At 34.1% G+C, this 13,626-nt stretch overlaps 1 protein-coding gene across 1 annotated transcript; it reads right to left on the bottom strand.

Moving 5' to 3' along the window:
- Positions 1–2,813: 2,813 nt before the first annotated feature.
- On the bottom strand, positions 2,814–6,311 carry LOC149211891 (disease resistance protein Roq1-like). Its single transcript, XM_089391619.1, has 4 exons — positions 5,545–6,311; positions 4,336–5,440; positions 3,933–4,223; positions 2,814–3,779 (listed from the first exon to the last, which is right to left on the bottom strand). The coding sequence occupies exons 1-4, from the start codon at positions 6,045–6,047 to the stop codon at positions 2,994–2,996; spliced, it is 2,685 nt and encodes an 894-aa protein (XP_089247745.1). The 5' UTR covers positions 6,048–6,311; the 3' UTR covers positions 2,814–2,993.
- Positions 6,312–13,626: the final 7,315 nt, after the last annotated feature.

Raw genomic sequence — 13,626 nt, 5'->3', positions numbered from 1 at the left:
GGAGCACTGAAAATAAACATAACCTACTATATTAAGCAACCATAACATGAATCACAAGAATTTTAGTACAAACCGTCCATCAACCATCTTCCATTAAAGCTTAAAGGGCATTGAGCGCAATATTACATCAGTACCATTGGACCATAGTTCGGTTCACCAGCCTAATTAAGCCAGCATTACAATTAAAACATAATATCACTCTTGCACGAGACTCTCCCAACCAGTGCCCTGAATTAACAATAGAACAAACCATCTATTGCACTACTACCACTGTTTTCTTTCATTGACAGCTACATTCGAAGCAATCGATTCACTAAAACGCGCCTAATTTTACTTGGTTACCACATTTGATCTTTGCCTTGAGCAACCATCTATTTGAATACCCGCTTCCCCCAAGGTCCCAACTACTATCGATTCTTTCATTTACTTGAATATGCTTTACATGCTTCTATTGACTTGAATGTACTTTTCGTTTTTGATACAATGCAAGCTCTTCTGTTCAGGGATAACCTTTCGATTTCTCCCCTCAAAGAGATAGCTTTTGAAAAGAAGATCGAGGAATGAAAATTACTGATGGGATGGATATTGATTCGATGGATAGGCGAGATAAATCACTATCCATCTCTGATTATATAGGGAAATCCATAGTGGGATCAGTTCGTGGAAATGACTGAAACTGGACATCCCAAACAAAGAGCCCTGTTTTTCCTGCCCTGTTAGCAGAGCCCTATGAGCCCATATTACATAATCAATCTCCTGTGAGCCCTGTCGGAAAGTAATCATATCAGTCTCAGTTGAAGGAATACCTATCCAGGAAATTGCTTCTCCGTCAATTTACTGGTACATACACAGATTTGACAAGCAAGACAATATGACTCCTACTTTATTGGGGCAGTGCCCAGCTAAGATGGAGCACTCCACTTAATTTCCAGGCAAATTAGTTGTATTTATTTGATGTGCAGATTGAGGGTTCTGAAAGAGCTACCTCTCTAGATTCACCAATATATTCCGCAGGTATTGCGTTTGCATTACAACCTTATTGTTTGTTCTGCAGTTGGGCTTCTAGCAACAACTTTATTGGAAAGATACCAGATTTTATTGGAAACTACTGGAACCAACTTAAGGACTTACGAGATTACTTTTGTGTGAAAAACTAATCATTTTGGGGTTTGTTCAATATAATTGTCAGATGACGACCAGAAGTCAGATAAATATAAACATATATAGAAGAATTAGTAAGGATTTTTTATTTCTTCGTTTCCATGTGTCTGGGAAATAATGTTTCTTTTTCAGGGCAAGAAGCTTGAAGGAACTTCTTTTGAGGGGCCAATTCCCTCAAACATTTCAAATTTGACTAAATTAACAAGCCTGTGCGTATAGATACCCTTACCATTGTTTGTTTATTTTCCAAAGAAAGCAGTTATTTCTGTATGCAATTTACTGAACTTCAAGAGTGATGTCATCTGTCATTTAGCAAATCATTACTTTCCAATTTTCCCCTTCTTGCTTATTGCACATTTATAAATACTGTGTCTGTTTTCAAGATGATCATCATTTTTTTACTGCATTCGTGTTAAACATTTGTGCATTGGATTATATTATATTCAAATTGCTTTACCTGTATAAACTTGCTATTGTTTAAACAGCATTGTATGTGAGATACCTCATATAAACTTGCGATTGTTTAAGCAGCATTGTATGTGAGATACCTCGAGGTGGCTCATTTCTTTCATTCCTACATAGCCTGAAAAATCTGAATACATTGCGAGTGATGTACAGTTGCTTTTTATGTGTGTGGCACTGGTTCCATGAATGATGGAAACATTGTTTTGAAGTATATATGCTTTTTATGATGTTATTTTGATGTTTCTCTTTTGTTAATCTATGCCATAATTCATTATTTTTGACAGAGTCTTAAGGAACAATATGATCTCTGCGGAGATTCCTGAATACATTGGAGAACTGGACCAACTCCAGATGCTATAAATTAATCTCAAAAGCATAATTTATTGGTATTCATGAAATCAGAATCTAAATAGACTGAACATTGTTTCTCATATTAAAATATGTGCTAAACAACAGTTTCTTTTATCTCAAGCTGATTAGCATCATTGAAATGTACAAGACTTAACACATAAGAATTTGTAGCAGCAACCATATAAAGAAAACATGATACTTGATCGTCTTCCATTAAGGCCACAGGATCGTTGTGCACTTGCTTGGTAGGGACTACTGCTACCTCTAGCTCTTGTTTATAAAACATCCGATTATACTTTTAGAAAAAATAAAAATTTGATTTTATTCTAGTGATTAAAGCACTTTCATCCGACACAACAAAACAACAGAAATCTTATTTATTTACACAGTTTCCTGGGAGTTTGATGTTCTATGATCAGGAAGTAAATAGATAGGTATGATGATTGATAATTTTGGAAAATCCAACTTATATTTTGTGGTGGTCGTACATTTTGGAAACAAATTTAAAGGGGAAAATGTTATTTTCAGAGCATTGCGTCCATGCCGTTTTCGGTCAATCAAAGTAACAATGGTAACCTATTTGAAAAAGTCTTGATTACTAAAATTAGTTCAATTCTCAATGAACATCAAAGTTATTGAAATTTGCTATTTATTAAAAAATAGTTTATTCTAATGTACGAGAAGGTTAGTAGTCCATAAAATTAAAAGAAGCCCTTCTCTTAAGCTGATTTGCAGGTTATAGACAAACACTTGATGCCAATTTAATTAACAGTCGATGGAAATCGAGCCAACATTTCAGTTCTTTGCGAGACCAGAGAGTCAACAGTGCAACAGAAGCTAGCAAACATTTGATTTCATATCAATTTCAATTCCCTCAACTTCTGTGTTTCACCCGCCACAGGCGGCAGAGTATTCAACAAAGGGCCCAATTGAATTTGGCAATACTTTCAAATCTGCATTATACTGAAATATAATTGTTCTGTGTACCACTTCAAATGTGCTGATATTTTAGGTGCTTACATGGTTAAATAAGAGCAACCCTCCAAACAAAGAATTTTAGATTTATTTGGATTCCGCAAAGAATTTGGAAGGCTCTTCAAATTGTGGCACTTTGAGAGATCGATGTCTTGCAGCTTCGTTAAATTATCAAAACAATCTGGCAGCGTCTCTAAATCGTGGCAATTTGAGAGATTGATGCGTTGGAGATTGGTCAATTTACCAAATGACTCAGGCAGGCTCTTCAAATTATGGCACCTTGAAAAATCGATGTATTCGAGCTTGCTTAAATCACCGAAGGATTCTGGCAGTTCGGTCAAACCGTGGCAATCTGATAGATTGATGTGTTGGAGCTTCTTTAGGTTACCAAAGTAATCAGGCAGCCTCTTTAACTGGTGGCACCCCTGCAGAAAGATGCGTTGGAGATTCCCTAAACAACGGAAGGACTCTGGCAGGCTCCTCAGATCGTAGCAATTTGAGAGATCAATGTGTTCCAGCTTCTCTAAACGACCAAAAGAATCTGGTAGCGTCTCCAAGTTGCAGCAGAGGGAGAGATCAATGTGTTCGAGGGTTGTTAACTTACCAAAAGAATGTGGCAGTGACTTCAATCTTGAGCACTCTTTTAACACCAAGGCTTTTAAAGATTTCAGCTCGCAAAATTCTTCTGGCAATTCTATGAGATTAACCCGTCCTATATTTGAAAACCTGCCGACGACAATCCGTTCGAGGTGCTCCAGGCGCCTTATGGACTTTGGAATATTCCTGAGCGGACCATAAATCTCTAACTCCCGCAATTCCGAAGGTGCCTGCGAAATGCTTACGGTTTCAATTATAAGAAATATATATACATATAGATGACGGCTTTGTAATTCGTTCTAGACTGTGTGACTTGACATTCAGTTATTACCATTAATCACAGACTAAACACACCAACATTAACACAACATTTTTTTATTTACCTGGGATTCTTCTGCCCACAATGTTTTCAATGTGCTACCGGACACTTGTAGAACCCTTAAATTCTTTATTTCCTTTAGAATCCAGGAAGGCAGCTCAGGACACGGACACTCATTCCAGCGAAGCCATATCAGATTTGGTAACTTCACCCACTTTATGATATGTTCCAGTATATCTTTTTCGGTATCCAGAAGTTGCAACCTCATCAGAGCAATATGACCAAATGCATTATTGTGTTTATCATAGTCACTAAGATCCATCCTAATTCCCCGCACCATTATTCTCTGTCCATTCTGGACAAAAAATGATAGTTATTACCTTTCATTCTTGGAAAATGATTGAGAATTTAGAATGAATTTGATTGAATAGTCTATAAAGAATGGAATGTTATGTTTGAACACTTACAGATGTTCGCCGCAGCAAATCATCAATGACATCGTGTGTCCAACGCCAAAGACGAAGCAGACGTCCTTCCATATCCTTAGCAATGTCTCTCCCCATATCCTGAAGGTGGTCATGCATTTGAATACCATTTTCACTGTCCACTCTCACAAGATGTCTGCTTTGTAACTTGTGAAAACCCAACCAACATTTCCAGCCTGTTCCATCCCATATTCCATCCCATATTCTCATTGCAGTATCCCTGTTATATCTTACGAAAAAACATGCAATATCTAAGAACATTTCCCTTTCCTCTTCTGCCAGTGCATCATAACTGATTTTCAGTTTTTGCTTTATTTCATCAGGAACTATATGAAGCTTATCCAATTGCTCTCTCCAGTAAAGGTTGTCACCATTTCCACGCAGAAGTGCACCAATCACTACCAAGGATAAGGGCAATCCATCACAGACTTTTAAAAACTCATCCACAAGAGATTCAAATCCTGCGCGTGGACGATCTTGGTTGAAAGAATGCCAGCAAAACAGTTCTTTCGAATGTTTTGGATTAAGACCAGTTAGGGGATATATTAGTGAGTCTTCCACTACTGAGCTTGTGAGGACATTTCTGTCCCGAGATGTAATCAATATTAAACTATCAGAGTGGAAAACCGTGCCAATGGGCAAAAGTGCATTAACTTGGGAGATTTTATCTACATCGTCTAAAACTACTAAGGCCTTGTCAGTTGAGAGATGTTTTTTAAGTTCAGTTTTCCCTGCATCTATATTGTCTATTTTGAGATCTGATCCAGTCAAGCTTTGAAGAAGTTCTTTCTGCAATGATAGCAACGAAGATGATGTCCTAACATCACGTAAAAAACAAGTTCTTCTGTACTGTGATCTCTTTCCATTGAAGAATTCCTTCACCAAGGTTGTCTTTCCTACGCCCCCTAAACCAACAATTCCCACTACCTTACCTTTTGCACTATGTTGTTGCTGAGAGAAAATTTCACTTACAAAGTCTCTAATCTTGTCATCCAAACCAGTTGGATAGTCAGCTACATCCAATGTTTTTAGTTGGACCTTTTTCAACGTGCATTCAACCACCTTATCTAGCAACTCGCTCCTGTTGCTGGACGGTCACAAGAAAATAAAGATATCCTTAATGAGAGACTTCTATACATATCTGCAACTTGACAAAAAAATCAATGAAAAATGGAAAGGTAGAGTACTCACTCATCATCCTTCTTGAACTCGAAACCACTTATATCTGCAGACCGAAAAAGAGCATCTTTCCATTTTTTAATTGTGCCGGCGTCGCGACGCGGATTACTTTCAGCTTTACAGAAAGCTTCACCGTAAATTCCAACATTGTCCATCGCTTTCCTAAGGTCAGAGGGCTCGACTTCGTAAAATACCGGAATAACCTTAGCGCCCCTCTTCAACGTGTCTAACATGCTAAGGAGCTCATTGAGACACCATTTTGACTCGGCATATCCCGGAGAAAATATAGCCACTTGGACAGACGCGGTTGCAATAGCGTTTTCTATTTGGGAGATTATAGTGTCTCCCGGTTCCAGCTCCGACTGATCGAGAAAAACCCTCAATCCCTCTGAAACAAGGCGCTCGTACAGATATTTGGCAAAGGTTTCCTTGGTATCAGGGCCACGATGGTTTATAAACACATCGTAGCACTGAATGTTGTTGGGATTAGCAGCGGCAGAGGTGGATTCGGCCATTGCAGATTAGAAATTAGAAAAGAAAATGGGCCGATGGAAAGGATAGTCGATGCTATTGGAAGAGATGAGTACAGAGGTCCGGAGAAATTGTGCAGTGGATTGAATGAACAAACGAATGTCGATTCTATTGGAAGAGATGAGCACAGAGGTCCGGAGAAATTGTGCAGCGGATTGAATGAACAAACGAATGTCGATTCTATTGGAAGAGATGAGTACAGAGATCCGGAGAAATTGTGCGGTGGATTGCTGATGGGTTTGATGGTGTGCATATATATATATATATATATATATAACCCCTTTCTCCCCATGTTTATGACTGCTTGATTACATAGGTAGTGCCTCTCCAGTCAGTCATGTTCCAAGCCGTGGTGACCAAGGTTACAACTGGGTCATTATACATTCTATTGTAAGCCCAGCTGTGTAAGTTAAAACCATTCAAAAAATTAGGAGTCTACAATGGTAGCTTTCTCCTTGCACATCGATACAATGAATGTAGAAGCAATTCTGTCGGATCTAAGGCAAATAAGTGGGCCACTCACCGACAAGACGTTCGGACAGATACATACGATCTCCCAATAGTATTGATTGGGTACAACTCTGCAGGTACTTGTTCATTTTTATATTTCCCTTCAGAAATGTTTTACTGACCCACATTCTAGATTTCCAAAATATATCAACCACATCCCCATCCAAGGGAAACCTTTGTGGTAAATGTATTCACTTTTGATTTTAAGATACTACTTCACCAGTGGAAAAACCACGAGTTTTCTTATATGATTTTAAAATATTAAACTAACCATTATTTTATGGTTAATTAGTGATAAAAATGTAGTTTGGAATATTTAATACAAAGATAAGACAATGTGTATGATGAATGCCCCCATTCTGAAAATGGAGTTGGAATCTATCTCGTCATATTTCATAAATGGTCCCCATTTAAAAAAGATTTTAATGACATTTTTACAAATGGTCCACCAAAAGACATTGTCATTTTTCATCTACTTGTCAATTTAAAATTAAATGTAAATAACATTTAAAAACATTTTTTTAATCAGTTTTATAAATTTAAAAGATAACTCCTCCAATTCGAGTCACGAGTTGTAAAATAAATAATTTTAATTATTCAGAAAAGATTCTACATATATCAACGAATTATAAGCTACCAAACACCACAAATTTATGTTCAAACTCATAAACTAATATGCAAGCTACATGTTATATACTATGTCATTGTAGATATAATAAATATAGATCATTTACAAAATAATTGTATACTAAAAAAATATTTGTATTATACTAAAAATACATATAAATACATTAAGTATTGGTTTGGTTTAAAATAGAAATGTTATTTTGATGATATAATTAATTAGTTGAACAAATATTTCAACCAAATATTAAACTAAGAGCTATTTTAGTTGGACTAAATCTCTCCAATTCAACTAATGAACAATCAACAAACTCACATAACAATTACAGTGATGATGAGGAATATCATTCAATAGTCATAAGAAAAGTAGGAGTTATATCTCCAACAATACCAATCTTAACATCTACCATATACCCCATTCTAATATCTAATTATGCAATTTTTATACAAATTTAGAATTTTTGTTTATTTAAAACCTATTAAAATATGGTTCAATTTAACTATTATACATTTTGAGGTTTTTTTTTTATTCCAACGAATCTCTACCAAATTTGAAAAAGTCTTACTTTTTACATAAGAGGCAAGTACTAAACAAGTACTAAACAATGCTACATATTACACTTGTTAAACATATAATAAATAATGTTCATGACAAAAAAATATAATTACACTTGTTAAACATATAATAAATAATGTTCATGATAAAAAAATATGATCAAAATAATTTAATTTTTATAATATAATTAATCTTTTAAAACAAAAAAAACTGTATGATAAAAGAATTCTTAAACAATATTGATAAGGTAATGAAATTAACACATATTATTAATTCCGTTAAAAATGAAATTGAATTTTTCAAATAATATATGTTTTTTTTTTATATCTATGAATTTTGATATGTTTGAATATAACAAATTCCGATGGAAAACAAATTTATTATTAAATTTATAAATAAATTATTAAATTGAGAGATTTATTTTACGACTGAATATGAGAGATGTATAAATAAAAAAATAAAAAAATAAAAAATATATAAAAATATAAAAAAGTTATGTCAAGGTATAATAAAAAACAAAAATGAATATACATGTTAGGTTTGTTTAATTAAAAGTATTATAAAACATCAATAATCTCACTTTTAGTGAGCATATTAAATAAAAGTGATAAACATGTTTTACTAGCTCTCAACCATAAATAAAATATTTCAAAGTGCATGTGAAACAACATAATCTTATATCAACTTTATAGAGAAATAACATAGTTAGAAGTTCAAAACAAACTATATATACATTATATAAAACAATTGAAAAAAAAATAGAGTTAAAACATTTTAAGAAGTGGCACTATTTTATCCCCAAGTAAATTTTGATTCATTTTATACATTAAAAATGGCAACATAAACAATGAAAAACTACAAGTGGTGTCTCTCTCAAATTTTGTACTCTTAAAGAAGTTTTCACCTCAGATATTTGATCTATCTACTATTGCTAGATCAGTGGTTAAGATGGAGCTATACTAGTGTATATCAAGTCCATCTTAATTCTCTATAATTTAATTTATGAAGACTTATATATATCAATACAAGTTGTTTATGAAGAGGTAATCTCCAAGGTAGAAATTATGGATTCCATAGAGGTGTAGTGATTCCTCTCTCTCAAATGTAGGTTTGTGAATCAAACCTGGATCAAGGCTCTGATATCATAAAGAAGTTTTCAGTTACACCCAAACCTACAAATATTGGTAAACTTTCCAAACCCATTAGTAAGATCCCAAAATAGAAATTATAGATTCCATAAAAGTGTACATATATGAGTTTATAAATATATAATTTATTTACGAGTATATGAGGAATCTCGTTTGTTCTACCGGTCTGATAGATGTAATAACAAAATGATATATATATATATATATATATATAATTTAAAGTGTGTAAGTATTTTATTTTTTAATTTAAGATTCTTTCACATCACATGAGGACATACCCCCTATACAACCTCATCATACTCATACTAGGATATTGAACACCTTTTACTTTATTTATTAATTATGAATATGAAAAATATCGGTTGCTTGTACGCTTGTGTTTGTGTAATAACAATGTGAACAATTATATTATATTGATGTCCATCGCGACCGGTTCCGCCTCTACGATTATACGATGAATAATCGTGGTTGCTTCTACGCCTCCATTTCTAAAGGCGTAACAACAAAATCAACCCATCCTGGTGTATTGAAAGTGAAAAAGCTATACATAATAGCGACAGAATCTTGGGACCGTGTACGCGAAAAGTCAACCATTAGATGTATTGAAATCAATCGTTGCCCTTTCTACCTCCATGAGATTATATAATATAACGGCTCTTGGTTAGCTTGTCCGTGTCCGTTAGAATAGAAATTGTATATATTAAAATTCATTAATTATATGTATAGATCAATACTGGTTGATTATAGTATAATTTTATAAAGATATATATTAATTAGAAAGTCAATAACTTTGATGAACGTAACATTATATAATTTACTTTCTTATATATCTCTCTTAATTTTGAATCTAATTATTAATAGGCTTACGCATCCCTCTTTTATTAAAAAATAAAAATCAATTATAAACATCTTTTTTTAACTCTCAATTATTTTATTTATTTTTATATAAATTTAATCTAAAATTAAAGTGGAAATTGAAGTATTTTAATTATGGAAGACATCAAAAATTATTTTTTGTTAATAATATTTTTTAATTTGCTAATATAAATATTATTTTATTTCTTTTAAATATAGCTTTAAAGGGAAACATCTAACCTATACCGCCTTTAACCACAAAGATATATAAATATAGGTGATGTTTTAGAGATTTATGATTTGGGTTTTCTCATATAAAAGTTTTGATCATCATAATTTTTTGTTTTAATTTATAGGAAATTGATTCTCATAATATAAATATTATTATCTCATTTAATCATTTATTATTGTGAATAGTATAATAAAAATGTATGTATTCATTATATTATCCCATTATTATTATTATATTTATCATTATAATAATTGTACCCATTATCCTTAATCATTACACTCATGGACATCTACAAAAACCTCAATAACATGGAAGTATTATGGATCTACTCAAAACAAACTATTTACAAAATAAAATATAACACTAATCCACAATGGGAATCTAAGGGGTTGTTAACACTATGAAAAGCTATTAAACGATGAGCAAATACAACGATAATGTGAAGCACTCAAACTTCCCATCTTTGGTAAACTAGGGAAAAATCTATAAAACCAAAAGATGTTTGGAGAAGAACTTCAATTAATTATAATTACTCAAATTTCTCTCAAATCCCTTAATAATTTGAAGATGGAGCGATTACATATTTGCATTATCGACATTGTAATTATTAAATTTAGAAAAATGTATTAAAAAAACCTTTGAAAAGAGAGGCAAAGTGATCCATATACCATGACCAAGAATATTAGAAGATTAGAGAAACGTACCATCATATGTTATATTTTGATCATAACCAAATCCTTATTAGTCCCTGTCGCAGGCAAGGCAGGGACTATAGTAACCGAAATGATGGGTTTTAACATTAATTTAAGTTCCCTGTCGTGCCGTGTACGGAGTATCGTTGAGCATAGCTTTCATCATAATTTTGCACTTCATAGTCTTATTTAGGCTCGAGCCTCTTCCCGAGGCAAAGCATATATTAATTTTTTGGTTCATATATTTCACGTGTAAACTAATGCTGGCATTAATTCCCTCACATAAAATATTTGGTTTGTGGTTTGGATATATCTCCTATGACATATGTCTGATATGTCTTTTTCTATATCTCCTAGCACCCCACAAACATCACACATCATGCTCCTCAACAGACTAAACAACATCTGTAGAACCATACCAGTACTCAATAGACTAAACAACATTTGTCGAACCATACTAGCCAAATGAAAGGCCTGGAATTAGTGATGTGTTTCATACAAACTAAAAGACTAAGAGATCCCCGAATTTCCCTAAAATCCCACTAATACCAGCATGCTTCTATGCAATTGCCAGAGTCTCATGTATTTGGAAGAGTCTCATGAGACTATACAAGCCTCACCCAGATCACAACAACATCTTAAATTGAAATCAAATACTTAGATAGCTCTACTGGCTCCCTCTGACTGTCAGAATGGGTGTACATCTGAAGTATAGTAAACCACAACCTTCAAATCCTGCTGCTCCTTACGGTTGATCTCCAAGTCAGATCTTGGATTTGCTAAAGGCTACCACTGCATCAAGATAACAACCTAACTATATTTGTCTCAAGGAGAATCTGCAAGTCATTGAAGACTCATTGTACCACACAGGGGAAACCATATATCTGAAAGGTGAGGGAGATAAGGAGTTGTCCACTTCCTCTTGATCCTTGTGCCCAGGCAGAAATAATTGAACAATACTCATGAGGTACTTTCATCTATTCTTATCCAACTTTGTCAAGTTCTCCCACTGAGTACTAGACTCATAAAGCTCAACATCATACAGGATAAGTATCATTAACTGTCTCGTGGTACCATGAGCCACTTAAGCAGGAAAATTATCCTCAGTCCACATACAACTGAAGGTACTGGCTTAGGAATAATCATTACTTACCAGAATGGATCTTATCATATTCTCACTACAAATATGATTCAACAAGTCTCGTCATGCTTTCTTTAAGGCTCTAGTCAAGCTAGCTGTAACCATTCGCCTAATGGGAAGAACTCTGGAAGTGAGCACATCTCAGGTTCACAAGGCTCACAAAGTCATATATTAGGACCAAACCTGAACATGCGACAGAGGCAGATGAAGAGGTGGTGGTTCACCCAGTTTACTCGGTTGAAGCAACATAAGCATAAGTAGTTGAATCAACAATAGTTCAGGTAAAGGCTACGACAGATTCAAGACCATGACAAAATATTCCTATAAATAGACTATATTTATATATCATTGGCAAAAATTATAGTAAAGAGTTCAGGTAGAGGCTACGACAGCTTCAGGACCGTGAAAAAATACTCCTATAAATCGACTATATTTATATATCATTCACAAAAAATACAGTGAAGATTTCAGACAACATATTATTAATCCTACTGTGTCACTCCATGACTATTTATTCCTCTGTTGCGAGTTGTTATAACACTAGGTTCAACATCCTCTTATGGAAACTAGAGCTCCCAAGTGAATGAAACCTTAATTTAATCCAATTTATAGTCAAGAACCACGATTTCAATGTGGAATTCTCATTGCATATGTTCTAGATGATCCTGAAACATAACTATCTATGCGTCAACCAGGAGTTGATGGGATTGGAAAACCTTCTCCTATGCCTCAAGACAAAGATCTAGGTAAACTAGAAGACCTTCATTAGCTTTCAATAATTTCCCATAATACAACGAATACTTTCTCTTTATGGCTTACACAGTAGCATTAATATGTTCCATGATGATGTTATAGGAGGATTTACTCCACCTCTGCAAGCATTGGAGCTCTAAGATTCTAACATGGTGCCTGAGACTCAAAAGAGTGTTCATTCTTTGTTGAACGAGACTGCATGAAACTATACCAAATCTCCACATGTTCACACCACTATTGCTTGGCATTATATAGCCACTAATATGTTTCTAATTGTCTTTGCCACCATCTGCCTCAATCATCATGCTTACTTCCCTGATTAAATGTCGCTCTATGCGAACCAAACTAGATATTCTTTGGTTATGATGCCAACGATTCTGATTGATATCGAGGTAATTTGATACCCAACGATCTTGCCTAAGGAGAGGTAAATGAAACTTAGACTCCAGTGGGTGAGATAACATATAAATCCATATGCATGAAATCACTTCTTTGCAATTAATACACATGTCCCTTTGATGGAGTCATGGATTGTTCCGTGTGTCGATCTTGATTGGATGGGGATACATCCGAGCCTGTGCCCGAATCCTAAATATATTAACTATTCGAAATATTATTAATGAAATTGGCCTTGTCCTTTTACCAATCAAACCTTATACTGAGCCATAAAATCTTGATGACAGAAATTATTTGGGCCTAGTCTATTCAATAATACCATCAATTTCATTATGGAAGGGTGCTCATAATATGGGCATTATCGTTTATCGCTAAATATCATTGAGTCATTCTAGATCTTTGATTTTGTATAATAAGAATTCATACTTAAGGAGAGTTTGTTGGCTTTGCTTGTTTAAGTAAGGAATTGAAATAAGAAAGCCATATTAAAAAAGGGAGTGACTCTTCTTCTACTGTATGCAATTTAATAAAGCAGGCACCCAGCAAGAAACAAGTTTCTCTTTTAAGGTAGGCTAGCTCTAACCTCTCACTTCTAGCTAATTCCCTTTAGTTCTTCTTAGACAGTCTTCCATATGAGACAGACTGTGGCAGTGGAA

The sequence above is a fragment of the Pinus tabuliformis genome, chromosome 1_1, assembly GCF_031772625.1.
Source record: "Pinus tabuliformis cultivar Carrire ecotype Pingquan chromosome 1_1, CPIR1, whole genome shotgun sequence".
NCBI classification, from domain to species: domain Eukaryota; kingdom Viridiplantae; phylum Streptophyta; class Pinopsida; order Pinales; family Pinaceae; genus Pinus; species Pinus tabuliformis.
Note: the sequence above shows the minus strand (reverse complement) of the source record. Positions and strands in the feature narration are given on the sequence as shown.